At 43.2% G+C, this 25,536-nt stretch overlaps 2 protein-coding genes across 8 annotated transcripts in view; both read right to left on the bottom strand.

Moving 5' to 3' along the window:
* The window catches only part of KIF21B (kinesin family member 21B), a 64,165-nt gene extending 59,440 nt beyond the window's left edge, over positions 1 to 4,725 (bottom strand). For 4 of the 6 annotated variants that reach the window (XR_014565794.1, XR_014565795.1, XR_014565796.1 and 1 more), the window contains exon 1: positions 4,370 to 4,725. Coding sequence is in view for 3 of the 6 variants with exons in the window: in XM_083745170.1 (XP_083601296.1) it covers positions 4,370 to 4,413 (44 nt within the window). In the remaining 3 variants the exon portion in view is untranslated. The remainder of the gene's footprint in view (positions 1 to 4,369) is intronic. The other 2 variants (XM_083745168.1, XM_083745169.1) reach the window with 1 other exon arrangement.
* A 5,363-nt stretch (positions 4,726 to 10,088) lies between these two features.
* Positions 10,089 to 25,536, bottom strand: part of CACNA1S (calcium voltage-gated channel subunit alpha1 S) — a 60,569-nt gene continuing 45,121 nt past the window's right edge. For both annotated transcript variants that reach the window (XM_083745166.1, XM_083745167.1), the window contains 12 exons: positions 25,197 to 25,356; positions 23,267 to 23,394; positions 21,538 to 21,634; positions 20,503 to 20,605; positions 19,405 to 19,506; positions 18,740 to 18,864; positions 17,143 to 17,271; positions 15,738 to 15,946; positions 14,021 to 14,088; positions 13,436 to 13,539; positions 11,877 to 12,002; positions 10,089 to 10,748 (listed from right to left, as the gene is read on the bottom strand). In XM_083745166.1, coding sequence (XP_083601292.1) covers positions 10,584 to 10,748; positions 11,877 to 12,002; positions 13,436 to 13,539; positions 14,021 to 14,088; positions 15,738 to 15,946; positions 17,143 to 17,271; positions 18,740 to 18,864; positions 19,405 to 19,506; positions 20,503 to 20,605; positions 21,538 to 21,634; positions 23,267 to 23,394; positions 25,197 to 25,356 — 1,516 coding nt within the window. In that variant the 3' untranslated portion in view covers positions 10,089 to 10,583. The remainder of the gene's footprint in view (positions 10,749 to 11,876; positions 12,003 to 13,435; positions 13,540 to 14,020; positions 14,089 to 15,737; positions 15,947 to 17,142; positions 17,272 to 18,739; positions 18,865 to 19,404; positions 19,507 to 20,502; positions 20,606 to 21,537; positions 21,635 to 23,266; positions 23,395 to 25,196; positions 25,357 to 25,536) is intronic.

Raw genomic sequence — 25,536 nt, 5'->3', positions numbered from 1 at the left:
GGCCAAAACCAGCACTTACTATGCATATCCTGCATCCATTGCAAATACTTGTGCACTGCTCAGATGAATAAGAGTTCCAATGAATTCTCTCAGAATTCTTAGCTCATCGCTCAAGTAGATGTAGCCTTGTAGCTGTCCTAAGAGAACAATTTTGCTTTCTGAACATGTTTCTCTAAGTAAGCTAGCACACTGTACATATCAACATCAGAGTGCTTGAATATTGTCAAGAGGAGATCTATGAGTCAATGGATTGAGATGTCAAATTCACTTTCTCAGGAAGGGAGCCCAAGACACCCCTCAAAACTGTCATCTGAACACAGGCCAGATCAGCTTCAAATACAGGGGGAAGGCAATTAAGGTTTCATACTTCCCCAAATATATTCCAAGTCATTCCCTTCTTTCACATTTTTCAGTCGCAGTGTGAAGAATGAGCTCAGCTCTTGAGCACAAAGCATTTCTGATGTCTGCTTCAGTGACTGCTTAGAGCTTCTGAAAATCTATCCATCTATATGCATTGTTAGAAGATTAAGAACTGGGCTTTCCTGTGGCCAGTTCCCAATGGGAAGGAGGGAGTGGAGGGAGAAGAAGAAGATAGGAATGGCTGCATTTTCTGTATTGTTTGGGCAGGATGCAGCCTCAATTTGCCCTTAAAATAAACTCATTCCCCTCCCTTTGGTTTCTGAAATGGCCAACAGCAAAAGGGGAAAAAAGCAGTTTCTACTGGATTCAGTCAAAACAGAGAGCAGACAAAGCAGGCCACCTTCTGTTTATAAAGACCAGAATTGCACAGGTGGAACCAGAGAGAGGGGCAGATGTCTGTCAAAGGCACAGGCAAGACCCCCACCCATCTCTTCTCTAACTGGCCTTCTCACCTCAGCTCAGTCCCCTTCTCATCTCACCATACCTGCAGTTTGACAAACACTTACAAATGAAATGAATGATGCCCCATGCCAGGCCCCCTGCTTAAGCACGTTTAACTGAAACAGCACATCTTCTTCCACTGCCTCGTTTCTTTGTTGTCTCCCCAGCGTCAAATTATAGAATGTGTTTAAAAATCTGTCAGAATTATGCAAATTAAGAAGGCTTGCATATATCTGCTTAACTAAGTGCACTTGCAGAGGAGGGGGAAGATAAGGAGCTAAGATGAAAACCGAAGAATGACTTCCTCCTCACCTCAGGAAATCCTGCTGTGTCCCACTTGGCTTGAGAATGCCCTCGACACAAGTCTCAGGTTCTCTCTGAACCACTAGCAATCTAGGGGTCCTGTGGCACCTTGAAGAACAGCACTGTTTTTATTGAGGCCTATGTTTTTGTAGACTAAAGCCCAGTTTGTTAGATGCCTGAAGTGAAATCTCAGTTAGGAGGTACACAAGAGTATAAATAAGAAAAATGTAAGGTTGGAGTTGAATGGCAATGACAAGGGCTTTTTGAAACACATTGCCCTTCAACTGACACCTTACATATTTTTCTCTTTTATGCACATACCTGCCAACTGAGATTTCACTTCATGCACCTTTGGTCCATGAAAACGTCAGTCCATGAAAGCTTATGCCATGATAGATAGATGGTTGAGAGATGATAGATAGATGATAGATAGATAGATAGATAGATAGATAGATAGATAGATAGATGATTGATAGATAGATAGATAGATAGATAGATGATAGATTAGATAGATAGATAGATAGATAGATAGATAGATAGATAGATAGATAGATATAGATAGATAGATAGATATAGATAGATAGAAATGTGTTAGTCTTTAACCACAGGACTCTTGGTTGATTTTGCTGCTGTAGACTAACCTATGCTCATCCATTTGGAAAGCTAAACCATAAGGTCTAGAAACTTGGGATTGTTGAAAATAAAAGCTGAGTTTCTTAGAAGGAAAAGTGTCTGTACCAAATAAGGAACCCTATGCTAGTGTGATGCAAATGTAGACACTAAATAGTCACAACACTGATAGGTAAAGCCTGTTCCCCAGAGAGAAGTACACCTGTCTGGAGCAATAATGCCAAAATCATATGTAAGATCTGGTGTCTCCCCCTACACTCTGAGCAGGGAAAAAGAAGGGTCAATTTTCAGCACCAGGTCTGATGGACTGGAGGTCTGCCCAACTTTCTGTTTCATTATCTACACATACTCAGAGGCTCATCTGCTCAACCGAAAAATATTCTCCTGTATTCCTGCCACAGAAGAACACTAACTTGGCAAGGAGGAGATGGTTTTGTAAACTACAATTCTCTCCTTTGACCTCCCTGCTTAAAACACCCAGATCTTGAGTATGTCAGAGATGCCCTACACACACACACACACACACACACACACACACACACACACACAAAGGTTCTAAGGGTGGAGAGCCAGGAAAGAGAGGCAGGAAAACCACCCTGTTTTCACAGTCCTCAGGCCAATAAATTAATGGTCTTTGGACAAACCTGGCCAGATGGGAAGTGCTTGTGATCACACAGCAAGAGATTTCAGGATTCCCGCCCCTCCATCCTTGCTTCTGTGTAACAATGGTATCCTGCTATGCAAGGAGCAAAACAATACAAGGCTCCATTTCTCAGGCTTTTTTTTAAAGGTGCTCTGTCACCTTAGATTCAAAATTAAGAAGCCCAAACAGAAACCATGCTATGTCCAGGTGAGCCTCACCCACACTTGGCATGTCTGATCTTAATACAGGGTTTTGCACACAAATGTACCTCCCACCCTGACAGAGGCAATGAAGGGTTGCCAAAATGGCAGCTCCTGGTATCTGTGCTCAGCATACACTAGTCTGGTGTTCGGATATATTCTCCCATCACCATTTCAATTCCATTTGACAAAGACCACTTAACGTCTCCAGATGACAGACTGCATTGGGAACTGAAGGCAATATCCTGAGACAGCCATCGCTAACCCTCCCCACTCCAAAACACAGCTCTCCCTGTGCAGAGCTCATGGACTCCACTGGTCACAGTGCCTCTGTTTCTTTTATTAAAGAGCCTTCAAATGCACACACACACATCCAAAGGGCATACATCTTCAGCAGCAAGAGTCAATACAAAGGAAGAAACCCTGGGCAGTGGGCCACTGCATTAACACCGCCCTTCTCCTGCAGTGGGGAAGCAAATTGCCTGGTTTCAAGTGAACCAAAAGGGGAATGTACCTGCAGGCAATTATTACTTTCACAAGAAGCAAAATGGCTAGGGAGCGACAGCATTTGGCAAAGTGTGTGAGGGGGGGGGGGGAGAGAGAGAGATGGGCGTGAAGCAGTCCTGCCATTCACAGAAGACACTGCATAGGCAGATTCACCCCCAACCCCACCCCAAACGAAAGGATGATGCTCAAAAGATATCAGGCACCTGCATATGGCAGATTAAAACACAAACTCCGGTTAGAGGGAAAATGAACTGACAGCCAAACAAAACAGATTTCGTTGTTGTTGGAGGGAGATAAGAGCTTAACAAGGGGCAGGAACCAGCCAGCCCGTATGGAAACCTGACAGCAGCGGATTTATCTGAAATATCAATAACGGGGATAAATGGAGTGTGCAAAGAGAGACAGAGGCAGAGACGTGGCTGAAAGGAAAGGCAGCAAAATGCAGAGCAAATGTGCAAAATACAGGATTTCCTTGTCTCTCTTGCTTTGACTTCAGAAAAAAAGAGGGAGGGGCAGCTCTAGGTCTCTTCAGGAGACAAATACTCCAAACCTGCTTCTTGCACATTACTTATGGAAGCAGCAGAAAATTGGCTTCCACAGATAGAAACAGGATTTCATTGTAAGAAGATATTTGGGTTTAAACTCACACGGTAAAAGAGGAGAGGCAAAAAGGAGAAGAAAAAAGGACGGTGTGAGGTGCGGCGGCCAAAATATTGATGTGGCTAATCACATGCGCATAAACACAGACCGATCAGCCCAGCAATTGGACAGTGCAGTCCCCCCACTCCGGGTGACCCTCTGCAGCAGAGACAAAGAGGAACAGGACAATACGGATCGGAGTGTGTGTGTGTGTGTGTGTGTGTGTGTGTGTGTGTCACACATGCCACACAACCGGTAAAGCTCACACGCCCCTGCCTGCAGACGGAGGCGCGCGCCTCTCCCCAAGGATGCCCGTCTAACAGTCCCACAAACGCGGGTCCGTGTGCCAAGGGCAGGATCACCGCTGTAGGCAAGCCCAAAGATGCCCATGTCACCTGAGGAAAGACCAATGGCACAAGCTCCCCTCTGCCGTAGGGAGGCTCCCCTCCCCACCCCACCCCCGACAGATGAATGGACCGGCCTGCAGCGAGCGGCGCGAGGGACACCCTTTGTCTGCGCCCACCTGCGCCGAACGTCTTTCTTTCCCAGCCCCCCCCCCCCGCGCGCTCTTTTCCTCCGAGCTCACCTCACGGCCACCTTGACGCTGCAGCTGTCCCCCTGGGCGGCCATGCCTTCCTCCTTCTCGTTCTCCTCCTCCTCCTCTGCCGCCTCCCCGCGCCGCAGCAGAGCGCTGCCCCCCAACCACCATGGGGCCGGGGCCAAGACGAGGCTGAGGCGGCGACTCGGCTAAGAAGAGCGCAAGGCGCGGAGGCCGCCTGGGGCAGGCGAGGGCATGCTGGGCGGCGGCGGCTGCTCTTCCTACGGCCAGCCGCGCTCTCACGCTTCCTGCCTGGGAGAGGAGGCAGCAGCGGCGGCGGCGCGCAAAGCTACGCAGCGCCCTTCTCCCTCCTGCCCGCCCCGCGGCAGTAGCGGGACTGCTGAGGGAGCCCGCGCGGCGAGCGAGCCTCGAGCTGCCCGGAGCAGGGGGCGGGGAGGGGGAGGGGCGCCCAGAACGTCGGCCCCCCCCCCGCCCCTTCCGTCGAGGAAAAAGGTGGAGGAGGGATTGATTCGGATTTGGGGCGGTGGGAGGCGAAAGCCGACGGGGGGCGCACTACCATTAGGACTCAGTTCGGAGGTAAGGAGGGACTCGAGAGCGTGGTCTCCATGCAGTCAGGAGTTTAAAAAAACAAAACACCAACAAAAGACGGGGCGGGTTTTTAGTGAGGCATAAGCTTTCGTGAGCTGCAGCCCATTTCGTCTCTTAAGCATGTGCAGAGTGCCTTGATCTACCCACAGCCGCCCATGGTGCATTCAGAGAAGAGCCGGAATGAGCTCGGAAGTTATTTCAAGTGTGAGCACATGGATCGTGGGACTCCCCTCTCCCCACTAATGTAATATATATGTGTGCGAACCGGGTGCAATGCGGAGTAGGAAGAGTGAAGCTGCAGGACAGAGCTTTTGTGCTCTGAAAAGATACGATGCGAATCTCCCCTTCAGCGCGGTGGCTAAACTGAGACGGCAGTCGTAATTCCATGGGAATCATTGCCTTTGAACTCAGTGTGACTTACTTCTGAGTAGACCCACATAGGACTGCGGTGTGGAGATGCCCAGCAGCCTTTTCTCTTACTGAGATGTGAATTGTGTTAAATCCTAATAAGGGGGCAGGAGAGAGACACTTAAGTTTAGGGCAGTAGGAGCTTGAGAAAGAGTCTCTTCTGCCCCCTACTGGCCACAGGTGGCCAAGTTGCCCGCCTTGCATCCTAAATAACTAAACAAAAGTCTCCTCTTGTAAATGATGCTCTATACCAGCGTTGGTCAGCCACCTGGTGCCCTCCAGATGCTGCGTGGGGCTGATGGGAGCTGGAATCCAACAACAGATTCCCCCATCTCTGATGCAGGTGGCCTTTCTCCATTTCTGTGAGCATGGGAGGGATGCTTGTTTGCCCGTCCAGAGAGAGGGAGTGCATGTATAGTAAACAGGAGTGCCCAGTAGTTTGTAACTGGAACAGGAAACCTGTGCCTGCACACATTTCTGCTTTTTATTTATCATATTTATTGATCACTTGGTGTCCTACTAGTTTCAGTGGGTGGGGGAAGTGGGCAGGCGACACGACCAGGTAGATAATAGATGAGGGAAGCCAAGGCTGAACAAGAAACACACATGCATGTTCTCTGGATTGGGTGCTGGCAATTCTTTTAGCGCATCTCTACCTACCATGTGTCTTCTTCATCTCACAATAGGATAAATGAGTGTGATTGACGAGTTCTTTGTAGGTTAATTAAAAGCCAGAGGCTCTGACTAGTGTGTTTATGTTTAAGATGTTATAAATAATTTGTTTCAAGCAGTCATATTGGCTGGGATATCCTTCTGCTTCCCTTAGCTTGTCTTCTTGTAAGGCAAGCAATCTTGAAATCCTGGTTTATGATGACCATTATAGCCAGCTGGCTAAGCTGGTTATGTTCCTTCCTGGGGAGTAATTAATAGCTCCCTTTCACATTTAAATACTGAGCCTTTGTATTGATGGATCACAGAAAGCCCTGCTGAGAAGACAGAGATGTGGTAATGGGGCCAGTATCAGTTCCTGGCATCCTTGGGCAGCTGCCAGGGCCCCAGAAGGGTCACTGCTTATAGCTGCCCTGGAAAGCTGGACCCAGGACAGGGATAGGGAAACCTGTGGCCCTCCAGATGTTGTTGGATTATGGCTCTCATTGGGCAGGACCACTGGCCAAATGAGGCACAGCTTTAGACTTTCCCATTACCCAAACATTTTAGATATTTTAGGAGTTCTTTAGTTTTACGTTTTTAGTCTGATCTATAGGTTGTTGGGGATGCGGGTGGCGCTGCGGTCTAAACCACAGAGCCTAGGGCTTGCTGATCAAAAGTGATGGGGTGAGCTCCCGTTGCTCGGTCCCAGCTCCTGCTAACCTAGCAGTTTGAAAGCATGTCAAAGTGCAAGTAGATAAACAGGTACCACTCCAGCGGGAAGGTAAATGGCGTTTCCATGTGCTGTTCTGGTTTGCCAGAAGCGTCTTAGTCATGCTGGCCACATGACCAGAAGCTGTACGCCGGCTCCCTCAGCCAATAAAGCGAGATGAACACCACAACCCCAGATTTGTTCATGACTGGACCTAATTGTCAGGGGTCCCTTTACCTTTACCTATAGGTTGTTGGTGGTTGTTTCTTTGTTTAAATATAACGTCAGTGCCCTGAAATCTTCCGATGGAGGGCAGTTTAAAATGTTATAAATAAAATGAATGCATTTACATAAATGTCAGGTGGTTGGTATTAACTATTAATTAGCTTGTTGATTTTTGGAAAAAAAATTAGATAGTTATTTCTAACAGTCTTTTACTGATAATTCTACTGTTTTATTCTTTTTGTAAACTGTTTTGAGGTTTTAGTACAATGAAGCTGTATATAAATCTTCTGATTTTCTCTGGACATTTATACTTTTGTAGCTCCCAACTGCAAACCCAGAGCTTCAAGACGTTTATCCTTTGTCAACATCCAACGGATGTATTTTATTGTTATAGCACTGCGTGTGTATAATATATATGATGAATTGGTCAGTGTTTCACAAGCACTAACTGTATGATGGGTGGATTCTTCATCTTTATTGTACTGCATGACACACTAACCCCTTTCTGATTGCTTAAGGAAGCTTTTTTATGGCGTGCTTAATTTTGAATGCCTAATGCCAGCTGGCAAAAATACTAACCTCGAATGATGGCGCAAATGATGGAGCATTTCCATCTCTGGAAATAACTGGCTGTCAACATGCATCTTCTCAATGAAGGCTAAGCGGACTATATATTGGCATCTCTAGCTTCTATCACAACGTTGATTCTGCACCAATGTGCTGCAAAGTCTTCTCAGCAAAGTGTTTTAATCAGTTGAGAGAAAAACTCTAGACAGCCTTTGGGGAGGGAATGACTTTGACAAGTCAAAGGAGGAAAGTTGATCATAATTTGCCTTGACATAAAGAGCACAATTGATTGATTTCCTTGCTTAAACAACAGATACTTTGCTTAAACGGTGGATACTGAAGAGTGCATTCAATTCCAAATTTACCCCAACCCAAACAAAAAAACTTTGCTGTTTATTTGGTAGTAATTATCAAAAGCTTCTCTATGCAAATGAGGCTTGATAAACTGGCTTCTTTGCATCTCACATCCACCTTTGCTGTCTAATTTTAAAAACTGTTAATGGTGGAGTCAGCGCAAAGGAAGGAGTGGTGGCAACAGAGACTGTGGCAGATTTCAGGAATGATGATGATTTGCAGGGCTTTTTTTCAGAGGGAACTTAGTTCTGGCACCTCTCATGTGAGTTCTGGAACAACTCAGGGGAGTTCCAGCACCTCTCTGGTGGGTGCCATTGCTGTTCTAAAGGTGAGTTCTGACACCTCTTTTTCTAGAAAAATCACACTCTTACCAGAGAGAGTCCTCTTGCCATTTGCTTCTCTTCCTAACTGTAATTTGCAATTAAATGCTTTGAAATGGAAACAATTTATTGGACAGCTGGGCATGTAACTCGTACTCACTGCTCCAGGGTGGTTCAGGATCCCTGGCTGGCTATAGCAGAGTTTGGCCTCCAGAGGGAAGAGGATTTTCTTTAAGCACCCTAGAGAGAACCCTCTCCAGCTCAATATTCACAATGGCTTGGCGCTGCATTCTGTTTCCCAGCAGCCCTTTATCCATTCCCCATTTTTTTGACTTAACAAATAAAAGCCCTGAGAGCGGCCAGGCTCTATTGATTCAGCACCTCCCCAGGGATGCATAATTCCTCCGTATTTTAATATCTATTAGCGTTGAGATGAAGCCAGTTGTGTGGAAGGAGCTGGCTGCTGAGATTGTGTTGGGCTTTAAAATGCAGGATATATTAGGAGGTGGGGCGTCGTGGCACAAGAGGCACACCAGGCAGGAGCAGCAATGACGAGCTACAGCAGCTTTTGTTGTCTGCAAAAGTGGTAACAGAATTTAGCTGCTTCTCTCTCCACTCCACCCCAGGAGCTTTTATAGCAGTAGCACCAACTGACAAGGGGGGGGGAAAGAGCCTGCTTCTCTGACTTTTATAGCTCAATCTGCAGCAATCAGCAAGTAAGCCTTTTCATATCCTAGAGATAAATATTATCCCCTACTAATGTCTGCAGATCAAGCTGCTGTTAAAGGCACAGACAAAAAAAGAGGTTATGGCTATATTATAAAGTCATAGAAAAGAGCACTGGGTAAGATACCCTTCCTCAAAGTTTTCACACACCCCATGTGGACTGAAGAGCTAAGCTAAGTGCAGTGGGTAGACTATAACTCAAGAAGAACCATGTTCAAATCTTCCCATAGCCTTGAAGATCACTGGATGACCTTGAGATGGTCACGTCTGAGGCTGTGGGATTTGTTTACTTCTGTTATTTCATTTATATCCGGTAGCATCAGGCTCTAGAGAAGCTGTCTGGTTCTGACTCATACTGTCTTTGAAGATAGAACCATAGTCAGTGATACTTTGCAGCTCAGGATTGCATCATACACTTTCAGATCTGTTAATATTTGTTGTCCAGCTCTTCAGATTTACAACTTTGTATGGCTGTCACTGTGGTTCTAGGAATTTAGTCCTTGCGGCAGTAAAGGCATAACTAAGTCAACATTTTGCAGATGAAAATTTCTGAAACTCATTGAGCCCTGAAGGATTGCTTCTTCCCCTTTTGAATGTTGCTGGGCCCTCTTCATTATTTCATCCATTAATCAACTCCAGAAACACACAGGGAGGCAATCTTTGGGACTGCACCCAACAACAAAATTCCTTATACATATAATTATAGAATTCTAATTCAAAGACCAGGACAACTGGTAAGTTTGAGAGCAATATATGTTTAAAGACAGTGTGAATCAGAACTCCGCAACTTTTCTAAGAGCCAGACTTTCAGAGTATTCTTGACTTGCCAAATGCCTAGCCCAAACTATGGATTGTTTGTGTGATTTAATTAAACATGCTGATGTGCAATTATTAGTGTAAAGCACTATAACCTAGGAATAATGTGGGCTAGAATTCTAAATGAATTCACACTCAAATCTTCCAAGATCTGTTAGCAGCCAGCTAGATAATTCAGAGGCTCTGCAAAATTCAGCAACAAAACCCTTCAATCCTGTTTTTGAGGTGTAGGTATGTGAGAAAGTGCGTAACAGTGTTTAGATTTTAATGCTTTCATTCTATTGCTGTGTTTTTATTGCTTTTACCTGTTTGTAGGTTGGCCTGGAAAGTTTTTTTTTTTTTTAAAGTGAGGTGTAAATATTTCAAATAAACAAAATAATCATTCCTGGTTCTTTCAGTTTATTAAAAGTGCTAGCTTTTCATCATTTTTACTTTCTGTTCAAAACAATGTAATCAAAGGGCACTTTTCAAGATGTTTCCCAGAGGAAATAAATTCGCTAGGTAGGAGGGATCTTTGATATTAAATATTGGGAATATTTGGTGATCTATCATCTAGCTTGTATGCTGTCGATCTCATGAGAGCAAGGAGACCCTTCTGGGAGAAACACCTGGGGAGTTCTATTTCTAAAAAAAATCTCCTCCTTTGACAGCCAAGGAAAATAGGTTTCCCTCTGCCATCTTTTCCATTAGCCTGTTATGCTGCCGATGGCAACCAGTCAGGGATTGCTGTGAGCAAGTAATGCAGTGCTTTCATGGTAACCACCCAGAAGCAGACAAACGGGTAGCACTTTATAGCAGCCCTGCTGGGGAAAAAAGAGATAAGGCTGGGGGAAAGATCTCACAGTCTGGAATTTGGAATGGCCGTGCAATGAGCCTTTTACAAAGATGGATTTGAGTCGGTTTCCCTTCTCTTCAACAAAGCAGCCGCAATCTCCTCCACCTCAGTCACCTCCACCTGGAAGGCAGCAGCCATCTCATTTCTTGCCAGTTTCAGGAACGAATAGTCTTTAGCCAGGGATTCAAGTCCTCCAGAACTCAGAGCCTGCGGGAGAAGAAATGGAAGCCCATGCAATTAATGTCATTTCAGTGGAAGAGAAACACCAAAAACAATGCACAAAATAACACAGACTAAAGAAATGTGTCAGTTCTCTTCTGTACGGATCCATGCTAATTGTGGTGATTTTTCACTCCCATTTCCCATTTAGGACTGAATTCTCTGACATCCCTATTTCCCTTCTTCAACATCCCATTTTGTCCCTTCCCTTGACCCTGTCTCAAACCCCAACCACTTCCAATGAACTTGTGTGTGATGCCCACAGCTGTACCTCCTGCAATGATACATTGGGCAATAGGTATTGGTCATAATATAGATATGGCACCATGGGAACGATTGTGGAACATGGTTATAAAATTTACAGCATGTTATGGTCTAAGAGAAAATTATATGAAAATGATGTATTGATGTTACCTAACACCAAGAAATTGGCAAAAATGTATAAATCCAAATCAAATAAATATTGGAAATGTCAAAAGAAAGAAGGTTATTTTTATCATATGTGGTGGTCTTGTAGTAAGGTTAAAGCTTACTGGGAAATGATATATAATGAATTGAAAAAGATGTTTAAAATAACATTTGTAAAAAACAACAACCACCAGAAGCTTTCCTTTTGGGAATTATAGGGACAGAACTACCCAAACTGTAAATAAATTTATTCATGTTTGTCACTACAACAGAAAGAATGTTACTTGCCCAAAAATGGAAAGAAGAAGTCCCAGCAAAAGAAGAATGGATACCAAAACTTATGGAATATGCAGAAATGGTGAAACTTACCGGAAGAATAAGAAATCAAGATAACAAACTTTTAATAAAAGAATGGAAAGAGTTTATTGAATATTTACAAACAAACTGTAAACAGGTAAGAACATTGGCAGGATTATTGTAATAACCTGCAGTTTTATAAGATCTATTTTATATTTAAAGTAGATGAATAAATGAACAAATTAAGTTAATTTGGATATGCAGAAAATATTAAAAATAAATTTAAGGAACTGCAGAAAGAGGAGGAAGGACGACAAGTTTTGAAATGTTAAAAGGATTGTAAGATTATTGAAATGTATAAAACTGAAAATCATAAATAAAATACTTTTAAAACAACAACAACAGCTGTACCTCTTGGATGAGCTGAATGGAGGCAGGGGTAGAGGTTTCCATACTTCTTAGTGCATTTCCTTCATTGCTGCTTGTAGATGGTGACCCTTCGTCATCATTGGACTCCTGTTGTGAGCCAATGGACTTCTGTGGGGGACATTGCATGGAAACAAGACCAGATAGATCTGAGTGGCATCAACCACCAGCCTCTTTATTACCCAGAGTGCAGCAGGCCCTGCCTCTGCCCCAGTGACCTTCCTTATTAAGATTGTTATCCCCATTGATCCTGAGGCACAATTTGCAGATGGACATATCTACAGTGAGGATAAAGTGATTCTTGCCCATATTTTAATAATTAAAATACTGTTCATATAATGTTGCCAGGTGTGTGCATAAAAGACGGCTTGGATAGTTGGATATGCCATGATGCTTCCGCCCGCCCCTTTGAGTTTCATCTGATATTGGAAGAGGAAGTAGACAAAAGTGCTTATCCTCTAATGGAGATGGTCTGGCACAACCTCAACATCAAATGAATTGTGTTTACTGCAAGTGGGTGCATCCGTCAGGCACTAGCCACCTGTGTGGATGTTTAAGAGGGGATGCAAGACCCAATTTCCTTGAGTAGTCCAGATGACATTGCTGATATATTGAGTTCCATTTTCCCTGTGTTGCCCTCCGGCATTTTGTCAGAACTGATCTGTGGCAATTTTTTAAACTGCAAGTGCAATTGCAGAGTCAGCCTGTCCACTGTGAATAGGCAAGCCGCTACTGAATGTTTTCAAAGCTAATGTCCTTCAATTAAGTTTCTTCCTCAGTGGTTCTATCCTTTTATTGTTTCCTGTTGAGTGTGGCTGACATTCATCAATCCACAGAACAGTGCCTCTGAATTTCCCTTTATTGTCAGTTTCTGTTCTCATGTGAGAGGGCTTAAATTACTGATTTCCTCCCATTATTTTACCTTTTTCATGTTCATGTAATGAAGTGTGTGTGTGTGTGTGTGTGTGTGTGTGAGAGAGAGAGAGAGAGAGAGAGATGGGACTTATTGTATGGAGTACAGTCACCTCTATTTCTGTTCCCCATGGCAGCCATTTTGTACCACTTTTATCAAGGCTTGAGTATTAGCACCTTATTATTATAATATCAAAAAAGGCATACACACACACAGTGATAGACAACTGAAAACAAAACACAATAATGGGATAAATAAATAAAACCCTCCTCCAAGGTAACTGAAATTAATGAGCAACTGAGGGTGGTTATTTCAGAAGCTGAAAATGACTTTTGCTGAGTGAGGCTTAAATGCAAACAAACTTTACAGAAGGGTTTTGGCTATGGGGGAAGGCCATAGCTGGATAATATGGCACTATATTAAGTGTCGTGTGGAATCATATTAATTCTGCTTTCAGCTGATTGTGGAAAAGCAAACTTCAACAATGCTAAATCGTTCTAATGGGACCGTAGCCCATATATGTCATACATCCTGTCTTTTGTATCTGATGGAGTTGTATGGGGAACACTGAAAGCACAGCTTGGGTTGTGGTCTCTTTAGCATGCCTAGAGTGAAGCAATGCGGCATTTACCTGCTGGATGGAAAACTGTAGTTCTGATTGGCTCTGGACACCATGAGCTGGCACCTTGCTCATTTTTCCTTTACGGTTTTTAGGCTGAATAGAGCATTTGCTGGCTAGAGGGGAGAGGGAAAAGAGACAAAAGGAATCAGAGATAATTACATTTTCCAAGTCTTAAAAAGTGATATTTTGACTAGACCCATGCCAGTTGCAAATGCTTTCATTACACAGTCTCCTTTGTCAGATCAGCAGTTAACCTCCTCCCACACTAACCTGAGTATAGGCATACAGTGGTACCTCGGGTTAAGTACTTAATTTGTTCTGAAGGTCCATTCTTAACCTGAAACTGTTCTTAACCTGAAGCACCACTTTAGCTAATGGGGCCTCCTGCTGCCGCCGCACCACCGGAGCACGATTTCTGTTCTCATCCTGAAGCAAAGTTCTTAACCCAAGGTACCGGTACTATTTCTGGGTTAGCAGAGTCTGTAATCTGAAGCATATGTAACCTGAAGTGTATGTAACCCGAGGTACCACTGTATAGGGATTATGAGATTAGACTGGCCCTGGAAATCCCTTGGGCTGTTAGCAAGAACTCACCTAGGTCAGGTAGCCGATGAGATGACGGTAGCACCCTCTCTCTCACTACTTCATTCTCATACATCACCCTATGGAGCAAAGCACTGATAGTAAGTTCCAAGAAAATACCCTGTCCCAAACAACTATTAGTACTCTTTAGGGTGACCCAGAAGACTATGATTTTACATTAAAAACAACAACCCAGAGTTATTGACCAGACCATAGCTCTCCAGCACTTTCTTTTCCGTTTTCCAATCTTTTCCTTCTCTCTCTGGACTCAGCTAGATTAGTCAAGGAAAAACGAATTATAAGTGTTGTATATGCAATATAACATACCAGATGGTGCTGTGGAGTCCCGTTTTTCTCTACCTGTTTTCTCTGTTTAAATTTACAATGCATTTAACTGAAATGCTTCTTTGATGTGTCTAGATCCAGCCTGTGTGTGTGTGTGTGTGTGTGTGTGTGTGTGTACCACAGCTAAATATATGTATGTGATGCAATCCTCAAAGAGGCTTCTCTTTATGATGGTTTAAAAGTTTCACTCAGTACAGAATGCTACTTTCTCTCCGCAGAAAGAATTGAAAACATACCATGCATGCTCTGGATCCCCTATCCATCAGTTCAAGCTTTCGGAAAGTTGGGTGCAACCTATTGCCACCTGTACAGGTATATCCCAAAGCATTTCTAAGGTTTAACATCCATGCACTAAGTTACCACTGTGAGGGCATACAGAAGGGCATTCTCATGGGTGTCCATCACTTCTGGAATGCTCTTGCCAAGAAAGCTAAAGCTCAGCACCTTTCAGAAGTGATCAATATGACTTCTCTATTTTGGGTGGGATTTTGGTGACAAGAAGGTGTTGGGTGGTGTCCCTTATGGTGGTTAGAGGAAGGCACTTTGATAACATTCCCAGGGTATCTGAAGAAGTGTGCATGCACACGAAAGCTCATACCAAGAACTAACTTAGTTGGTCTTTAAGGTGCTACTGGAAGGAATTTTTTTTGTTTTGACTATGGCAGACCAACACGGCTACCTATCTGTAACTGATTCCCAGGGTAGAGAGAAAAAAAAATTCTTCATTTTTTAACAAAGGTGGGGTTACCAGTAAAGGCAGGGGTAATGGTGTATTTTTTAAAAGAACCCTTATGTCACAAGAATATAAGAACAGCCATTTACCTGGCCACAGCAAGCCGGGCCAGCATGTTCTCCCATAATGCTTCATTTAGAATGATGTTACGCCATAACTTAGTGTTGTTCCATATGTATTATAACTTGGGGCGAGGTAGTGATGGTATCCTCTACTGCTGCCATCTTTCCCCCCAAAATAGATCAGGAACATCGTGAGAGAACGTGGTAGCCTAGCTAGCTACTGATTGCAGCAGTTCTTGGCTGCTTCAATCAGCTGGGAAAATTTCTTTAAAATGAAGGAAAGTGGGTTGTGTGTTGTTGTTTTTAGGGTCTCCATCCCAGCCTTTACTGGTAAGTCACCCTTCCTCCAATTTTTTAAATAATTCCTGAATACTAATTCATTTTCTTCCCCAACCTGCCCACCCCAATTCCCCCACTCAGCAATCAATGAAAAACTTTTAAATAAAAGCTTTAGCCCTATCATGTTATATCAGGGCTCAGATACTGTGCAAAATCCAATCTTAAGTGGTCCAATCTCATTCCAGAATCAGCCCTCTGAAAGGAATGCTACTCTCTCAGCTTGTTATGCTCTCGGTTTCTTGGGCTTTACCCCGTTATTGCATTGTTGTTGGTGTTGCTGTTGCTGTTGTTCACATTGCCACCTCCTCCTGGTGGGAAGTCGTCAAGGAATACAGGGGAATCCAAATCTTCGCTTCCCATCTCGGTGAATTGTAGAGGTCTCTGGCTAGCCACATGAGGTGGTAGCGGGCTGCTTGGTTCCATGAAGGTGTCAACCTGGCCAAACAACCCCCCTGTCCTCTGCATTCAAGGGCAGGGGAGAAAAGAGAGGAGGCTGTTATTTTGGTCTTTCTTAAGCCCTTTGTGTTCCAGCTGGGGGATGGAGGGAACAAGATCGAGTTAATGAGAAAGCACAAATTATATTTAGGGGCAAACCAAACATTATATTAAAAGTGTTTTAAACTACCATGTTTACAACTACCTAATTCAGGCTTCCTCAATCTCGGCCCTCCAGATGTTTTTAGAGACTACAATTCCCATCATCCCTGACCACTGGTCCTGCTAGCTAGGGATCATGGGAGTTGTAGGCCAAAAACATCTGGAGGGCCGAGGTTGAGGAAGCCTGACCTAATTATTTTAAAGGGTGGACTCAACCTACCTAGTTGAGGTTCTCCATATTTAATATTTTACTTGTGTTAACCAAAAATAGTAGACATTTTAAGAAAATCAACTTTCACTGTGCACATTTTATTTTGCTCAAAATATTTTGCATATAAATACACACACCACAGAAAGCCTCATCACGCCTCGGCTTTATTTGTTGTATGTTTCTTTAACTCGACTCGGGGTGTTTAACTTTGAATGATGGCTGACAAGGAGCCACAATCTGAGGTAAATGTGTTGGGTGTCTCACATAATCTGTGAGGGTCTCAACTTCCTCTTAGGTTAGAATTCCACTTCTGCTTTATCTCCTCCACCCACCACTACAATGAGTATTCTGTAAGAATATAAAAGACCACTAACACAAGTTTAGTCAATCAAACAAACAGAAAACAGAATAGCACAGGTGCTTCTGCTCTTTAACATTCAACCAAGGAAACAAAACTGAATGATGAATGATAACTTCATGTAGAGATAAACGGGATGGAAAATGGACTCATTCTGTGACAGGAGCACTGCAAGTGTGTCATTGCTGAAGTTTTCAGCTGAGGGTTAAAGGATATACAATGGTACCTCGGGTTAAGTACTTAATTCGTTCCGGAGGTCCGTTCTTAACCTGAAACTGTTCTTAACCTGAAGCACCACTTTAGCTAATGGGGCCTCCTGCTGCCGCCGCACTGCCGGAGCACAATTTCTGTTCTTATCGTGAAGCAAAGTTCTTAACCTGAAGCACTATTTCTGCGTTAGCGGAGTCTGTAACCTGAAGCGTATGTAACCAGAGGTACCACTGTATTGGATGCCCATTAAGCAATCTTCATATCTGTACTCATACTCACCCTATAGATGCCCTCCTCCATTGCTGCCTCAACCATGGCTCTCTCAAGTTCCTCCTCTGCCGTCAGATCCCCAGAGATTGCTCTTTTGATCTCAGGAGCTGCTTCCTCTTCAATGGTCCTCAGGCCAGCCTCATTGAAACAGCACAGAAATGATTATCATTGGCAGGGACCATTCATGCCGGAGAACAGGAAGTTAAGGTGTGACCCTAACCACCTTCTCCTAAGTCATGATGACTTTCCTTCCCATGAAATTAACTTGGAAGTCAGGCTCTTACAGTATATATCCCTAGTCATGCACAGCTATGAACTTGCCAGCATCACAAAGTACTGCATATAAACCAGTGCTTATGTTGACAGGGGAACACTCAGTTATGCTGCACCACACAAGTGGGTGTGACATAGCTGGCGGGGGAGTGAAAATTCACCTGAGCACAGCATTATAGTGGCATGTTGATCTTTTTAAAAAGTTCTTTTAAAATGTGCTATAACACCCTTAAAATTTTAAGCATTACTGTGTGATGACTCCCCCCCCCCAAAAAAAAACCCCCTACATTGAAAAGGGCAGATTTAAATAATCAGAGAGAGAGAGAAATGCATGCTGCTAAATGGCATTGACTGGAAAAGTGCTAACAGAAAGCATTGGCTTAGACACCCAATTAATTTCCACACGCATCAAAACCATGCTTCTTCAAATGCTAGAAAGCTCATTGCCGTACAACCACCCTGTAAACAAATCAGAACAAATGCACAATAAAGGCCAGATATCATCTAACCTCTGCGTAAGCTTTGTGCAAGAAAATCAGGATGGATGCTCAATAAACAAGTTGCCCAGAGGAACTCTAAGGCAATCTACATATGCAGATACTGTGCTATTGTCCAATTCTTTCCAAAAACAAAAACAAAAATGGATTTCCTGAAACTGAAAAGAAGCATGGGGATAACACACAGAAACATTTGATGGCAATGGATGTGTCCAGATGGACGTTGATTACAGGATGGACTTTACTGGGTGCTGCCAGATGGGTGTTTATTGTAGGACAGCTCCTCATGCATGGCTCGCTTAACTGGGTCCACACAATGTTGTTGGTATCAAAATGCCAGACCATATTGTCTCTCCTCCACCCACCATTGAACCTGGATTTCCTTTTTCCAGGGAAAATCTAATAAATTACAAAGGCCAGTTACAAGGTATGTGGATAACCCATTTGCAATATCAAGCCCTTGCCTGTAAGCACCAAATGTCATTCAAATGCCCCCTGTAAAATGAATGAACCAAGAGCAGCAATTCCAGAGGAAACCCAAAGCATGAATAATTCCAGAAAGATTTGTCCATAAGCATTTTGTGGGAGAAGATGGGGGGAAAGGGATAATAATTTCGTGGAAATATTTGCAAAGAGATTATTTTGTTTAAAATGCCAACTCTTTAGAGAATCCCAAAACAGGGCCATGAAAACTGCAAACAACTGTGTCACAGTACCTGAAATCTGGTGCGTATGAGAGAACCCAAAGCACCTCCGTTTACTTCTCTTCTTTCACTCCATTATGGGCTGGAAATCTTTCTACTCTGCTGGGTCAAGTGTGTCCAGTTCTCACTTACCTGGATTTCAACAGCATTCTTCTTGGGCCGGTATCCATAATACTCTTCCTGGCGCTTCATGAATTTTCTGAAGTGCTCCTGGATGAGGAAGGTAGCGTAGAACTTGCCCACGGTCACCTCATCATCTGGAAGAGGAGTAGGCACAAGTAGACATTAAGTTTGCTCAGCAAAAGAACCCAGCCAACTTGTATGCATATGCCAGGCTGCTTGAGAACACACAAAGGAGATTTGTGAAATGCAAGTTGTAGAAAGAGGTTTGGATATAAATATATATATGAAATAGTTGCATTCTATTCAGTGCTTTCTTTACACATATTTGTTTTGGTAAGCCTATCCTGGCACACAGAAGTTGACATGTTTTAATCTCTTTTTAGATTACAGCTGATTTTAATTATTATTTTTAAAATGTTTTTAATTTCTTGTTTTAAACAGTTTCTATTGATAATTTTGATATTTCTTGTAAACTTCTCGCAGCGGTTCTCAACCTGTGGGTCCCCAGATGTTGTTGGACTACAACTCCCATCATCCCTGAGCTCTGGCCTTGCTAGCTAGGGGTGATGGGAGTTGTAGTTCAACAACATCTGGGGACCCACAGGTTGAGAAAGGCTGGCTTAGAGTTTTTGTTAAGGTCAAATGACATTTAAATAAAGAAATTAAGAACTTGCCTCCAATTGGTGGAATGACTTGATCCAGGAGCTTCATGCTGGTTCTCTTCCATATTTTTTTAATAATCATCCTTAACTCTTCATTGGCTTGTTCAAAGTTACCTGCAAAAGTACCAACCACTTATATGAAACTTACTGCATCAGATCATTTGTCTTATCCAGCAGAATCTACAATATACCTACATCTCGGGCAGATATCTTTCCCAGTTTCTTACATGAGACACTTTTTAATTGAAGGTGCCAACTGATTGAACCAGGTGTTTTCTTCATGCAAAGCATCCATGCATGGCATTGAACAAAACATTACCAATAAGTCAGCCACAATGGTTTATCCTATCCTCCTCATTGTCTGCCCTCAGACAACAAGTACTCATGCCCACTTAATCAATGCTCTCTTAATTAATTCATTAGCATCCCTTACAATAAAATCTCATCATCTCCCCCACTTCCTGACATACCACGGTACAGCCTGGTACTTGGGGTGAGATCCTTTTAAATCAAACATTAGCTATATTGTTGGCTCGCTGTCCAGATTTGTTAATGAAAAGTTGTTTCTGCTGCTCTTTTGGGGGGCTGCTGTTGCATTGCATTGCATTGAATATTTTTAGCTGCTTTTAGGTGTCTCCAGACCAGATAAGGCTGGCTACAAGAACAACAACTATAGCAGATGTTGCTGTTTTTAATATTATTGTGCTAACACAGGTAAATGCTTTCATTTTTATCAACCCCCAGGTGGACAAAACCCTTAATATTTGCCTTTGATAAAGCTTAGGCTCCTTAAAACTCCAGAAGCGGCATGGAGTTGGCATGGCTCCACAATGAAACTACTTATGCTAATTTAAAACAGATGAAGACCTGACTCTTGGAGGTCTTGTGATTAAATGCACCAGAAAGGCATTAGTTACTGTTGATTTATGGCATCATCTGCTGGGCCTATGTAATCACGCAGTAATGGATTTTGAGGTCAGCAGAGCTTCTGCTGACATATAAGGTGACTAATGTTCTTCAGAACTTGTGAGATGAATAATGGCAGCTGTGGGAGAGTGCAGAGGAGTTATTCGGGAATGGATGTAGCTATTGATACATTTCATCTCTTACCTTCTGTCTTGATCTTGAGAGCCGTTCTCACCAGAGCAAAGAGTGTTGCATTGAAAGTGACTGTGCCGTCACTATTCAGGGGCATATTCATGCTCACCAACCGCTGCAAAATACACACAGTGTCAGAGACAATATATCCCAGGTTTTTTTCAGACAGAGCGTGCTGAAACTAACTTCTGGCACCTCTCAGGTGGGCGCCATTGTCATTATATGAGAACAAGAGTTCATGGTGAGTTCTGGCACCAATTTCCAAAAAAAATAGCACTGAATGTATAATTTACATTCACAAACAAACACACTTGGAATACACCCATATGTCCCATACCTGAAGGAGCGTCTCCACCCCCATCGTTCAGCCAGGACACTGAGGTCCAGCTCCGAGGGCCTTCTGGCGGTTCCGTCACTGCGAGACGTGAGGTTACAGGGAACCAGGCAGAGGGCCTTCTCGGTGGTGGTGCCCACCCTGTGGAACGCCCTCTCATCAGATGTCAAGGAAATAAACAACTATCTGACTTCTAGAAGACATCTGAAGGCAACCCTGTTTAGGGAAGTTTTTAATGTTAAGTTTTAAGTTTTATTCTGTTTTTAGTGTTCTGTTGGGAGCCGCCCAGAGTGGGGCGGGTATAAACCATATGGGTGGGGTATAAACAATTAATAATAATAATAATAATAATAATAATAATAATAATAATAATACTGGAGATTACCATTATTCATTTTCTTCAGTTTATATTCCACCTTTCTCAAGTCCTGGAACCCAAGACATCCAGACACTGAGCAGACCTAGACCTGCTTCACTTCAGTGAGACGAAGGTCTTGTGTGCCCTTCAGGCCATACCCAGGGAGTCAGTGTCCTACCCTCCATTTGAAAGATAGCATTAAAAACACCAGTTCTTCATTCCATTCCATTCAGCTTAAAAAAATAATCTAGTGCGATAAGGATTGAATTTTGTACAGGGGCCAGGGGGTGGAGACTAGGACACAAACTCAGACCTAGTTAGGACTGGTAAAGAAACATTTCCTCAAGATTCCTACCTTGCAAGCCACACGGTGTGGACAAAACTTCCCAAAGCCCAGGGGAGGCTGGATTCGTCTCAACAGAGTCACCACATCTAGATGTTTGATGCGGCCCCTGAGGAAGAGGAAGAGACAGCCATGTTGCAAAAAATGGCACTCAAGTTTCTAGCTCAGGGAGCTGAAGAGACCACAATTCAATTGTCTATTTGGACCATTCTCTAATCCCAGTGAATGCACACACAGCCCCTGCTTATTTTCTTGACATGGTGATGGAGCATACTATTAAACATATATGTTTTGAAGTACCCTTGAAAGAGGCAGGTACTTTCTGCCTTAGAGCACACTAAAAAGTAGAAAGCCCGCCATGTGGAATGTTGAGTGGGTGGGCAAGGTCTCAACGCCCTCCAGCTTTGTGAATACCTATTCACAAAGGGACCCACATGGGCTGAAATCTTTTGCACATTCGATATACAAATGTGCTATATGAAACAATGTAGTCTGATGAGCTAGTCCCCCTGCCTCATATGTGGCACTGTGATAAAACACAGGTTTGCCATGACATGTACAGGCGATGCAATGGGAAGCCATAACGAATCCCAATCCCCTCCTGTATGCATACCTCCATGATAAAGAAATGCAAAAACAGCTATCAGTTTATGCATTATTGTTATGTGAGCACAATCTGTAAAGTGGGTCTCCTGGTTTATAAAAAGCTCTCACAAGAGACAACTGTATTTTTTAAAAAGTGATATTGACCACATTTTATTTATTTAAAAGATTTCTGTCCTACACTGCAAAGAGCAATTCTAGATTTCACCAATGGGTGTGAGTCACGTGCCCAGGCAAATAAATCATTCTGAGTACTTAGAAAGTCCTTTCTCACACCTGATCTAGCCTGATCTGTCTCAAGAGGCATCAGCCATTCTAAATCTATCCTGCCATAATTTGGGAACAAAATACTATATCTTCTTCTTCTTCTTCTTTGGCAATCACTCATAGCCAAGTAAGATCGTCTTCCATAAACACGGTTTTAACAATGAGTCCATAAGTGACTGTGGAGGCCAATTCTGGGCCCACATGTCCTTCCACAGTGGGGACATTGTTTCCCGGGCGGGAGTTGATCATGGTGTGGATTTGCCAAGCGTGCCTTCCTCTTAGCACGTTTCTCCCTTGCGTCCTGAGTTCCCTTTTACCTGGGCAAGAATGACCACAGCTAGAACCCCCTGATGTCCCTATTTGAAACATACCTTCTAATAAATTCATAGGGATTCCAAGTCAGTGTAATAAATCAAGCTTTTATATTAAGGCTGAAACAATCTGATAAATGAAAAGAGAGCTCATACCAATATTTCTCATTCTATTATCACACATCTGACTTTGTACTCATATGCCTTCCAAGCATTGACGTCCCACAACATTTCTAGGAAGTTACATTGAGCTCTCTTTCCAGTGCCAGTAGAAACTCAGAGCCAAATTAGACTAGACATTTGCCAAGTAATCTGTTTTCGCACAGCTGATTAAAAAAAGAAAAAGCTGGTGTAGGGCATCAATGGAAGGCTTCCTTTCACTGTGAATAGCAGAAATTGGGTGTGATTCTGATCAAGGCCATGGCATAAGCCTATACCGGCTAATTATTATTTTAACATAAACAAAAAAATTGACAATAGGTCAAACTACATGATAGACTTCATGTCTAGTTGGTCCGCAGATCCAGTGATTACAAATGTAATAACTGATAGTTTCTCACTTGGCTTCAGGATCGTATTCTGCCCAGATTTTTTTGAATTCATCCAGGTGATGAGGACCCAATATGGACCAATCCCGTGTGAGGTAGTCAAAGTTGTCCATGATAACAGCGACAAAGAGGTTGATAATCTAAGGAGATATACATTGGCACAGCTTAGGTGAAAGATAGCAGAGGATAACGGTCCTCTGAGCTGTTCACTGGAATAAAGTTGGCTGAAGGCCTGTATACCAATTCTTAGGCTTGCGAATACACCCTTCCACCCAGAATCCTTGAAACAGTGGTTCACACCCCCCCCAGCTATAATTCCCAGTACCCTTAAGAAACTACTGTTCCCAGGATCCTTTTGGGGCCGGTGAGGAAGAGATGTGATTTAAGTGCATGTGTAGAAACAGCCTAAGTGGTCAGTTCATATGTGCAAGTCCATCAGGCAGCCAACCAGGTTAGTGTGCTAGGAGAAAAGTGGTCCTTATACAAGCGTGCTCCCAGAAGTATAAGCAATGACTGAGCACACCACTGTGCTGGGCTGCTTGGGGTGACCCATTGACTTGCTGTTTGTGATAGTGACAAATAATTCGTATGATTCCCTTGCCACACTGATCACCGCTCTCTGCCTTGGATGTAACAGAACTGACCTGCCACTGCCACAGTGCCTAAGAGGCAAAACTGATGAGAGAAGGAAGCAGAGAATTCCAGGGCTACGTTACACATTTATAGCTATGTGTTAATATGAACTGCGGCCATCTGAGAAAACTAAAATAAGACAGAATATTTAATGAGTGCTCTCGCCAGGGCTTTGAGAAGAGTAATTTCTGTTTCCTCAGCATGACAAATGTCAGTAGCTTATTTGCTGCAAGCTGAGTAAGGAATGTTTATTGACGGGCAGCTTTATACGTTTATTATTTATTTATTAGTATTTATTTATTAGTGTTTAGTATTTATTAAATACCGTACATTTAATACCATACATTTAATAAATATAGTAATAATAAGTAATGTTAATCTAATCTTCCCTTAATCTTACTAAATAATTACAGTGGTAACTCGGGTTAAGTACTTAATTCGTTCCGGAGGTCCGTTCTTAACCTGTCTTAACCTGAAGCACCATTTTAGCTAATGGGGCCTCCCGCTGCCGCTGTGCCACTGCTGCACGATTTCTGTTCTTATCGTGAAGCAAAGTTCTTAACCTGAAGCACTATTTCTGGGTTAGCGGAGTCTGTAACCTGAAGCGTATGTAACCTGAGGTGCCACTCTATAGCAGATGAAATTTGGTATAGGGGTAAATAAAGCAGGTTAAAGACTCCTTCACATTGGCAACGCAGGTGGAAAGAGGAAGAGCAACAGCCCAGCTAAGTGCATTTCATTCACAAGCAAAATTCCCTCTTTCCCTCTCTCCATAATGGCCGCTGATTGCCTTTCAACAGCAAATACAACGATACCTGCTTTCTGATTATTCCTGAATTTGCAGCCTTTGAGTGGATTTGATGGTCACAGATAATGGTAATCAGCAGCTCCTAAACCCCATTTCTGGAGTCCCCTTCCATCAGCAAGAATGAATTGAACTATGTGTAAAGCCAAGACTACTGCTGAAGAAATGCTACAAGGTCTTTGAAGGAGAGAGGGGAGTATTTTAAAAAGTGAGCTGAAAATGGTTTGGGAGACATAATTGCCTCCTGCAACATACACACAAATTTCTGAATTGACCCACAGTTTTGCAAAACCTGTTTGGCCAAAGGTGAAAGTAGGATAATGTTATGCATCACATGCAGCAATTCCCTCCATCACACCACCTTCAACGCCCCCCCCCCCTCATGATCATGTCTAGTTCGTCCCTTAATGATGATTGCTACTGTACCATATTTATCCATATGCTACAAGTATGTGCTAACTGACTAGGAAATAAGCACAAGATCAGAGAACAGAAATAGCTTACCAGGAATGCGCATAGCATGTAGAAGCTGACTAAGTAGAAATAAGCAAAGTCTGTGCCACAAGTATATTCTTCCCCAGGAGCAAAGTCAGACTCAGGGTCACATTGCTTGCCATAGCTGGCAGCCAGTAAGATCTCCTGCCAGGCCTCACCAGTTGCACACCTAGAGAAAGGGATAAAGTGAGGCAGGGGCCCCTTTCCAGAAAGTATTCTCTAGATTAAAGGATATGGAATGACCAGCATTCTAGGACTCTAATCCTGGGTACTGCAAAATTGCAACCATTACCTCATTTCCATTTGTGGGACTTTCATTGCTGAGTTGCCAGAATTAAAATGAGGAGCG

The sequence above is a fragment of the Podarcis gaigeae genome (assembly GCF_964106915.1).
Source record: "Podarcis gaigeae genome assembly, chromosome: 6".
Classification (NCBI taxonomy): Eukaryota; Metazoa; Chordata; class Lepidosauria; order Squamata; family Lacertidae; genus Podarcis; species Podarcis gaigeae.
The sequence above is the reverse complement of the archived record's forward strand: the minus strand, read 5'-3'. Positions and strand labels throughout refer to the sequence as shown.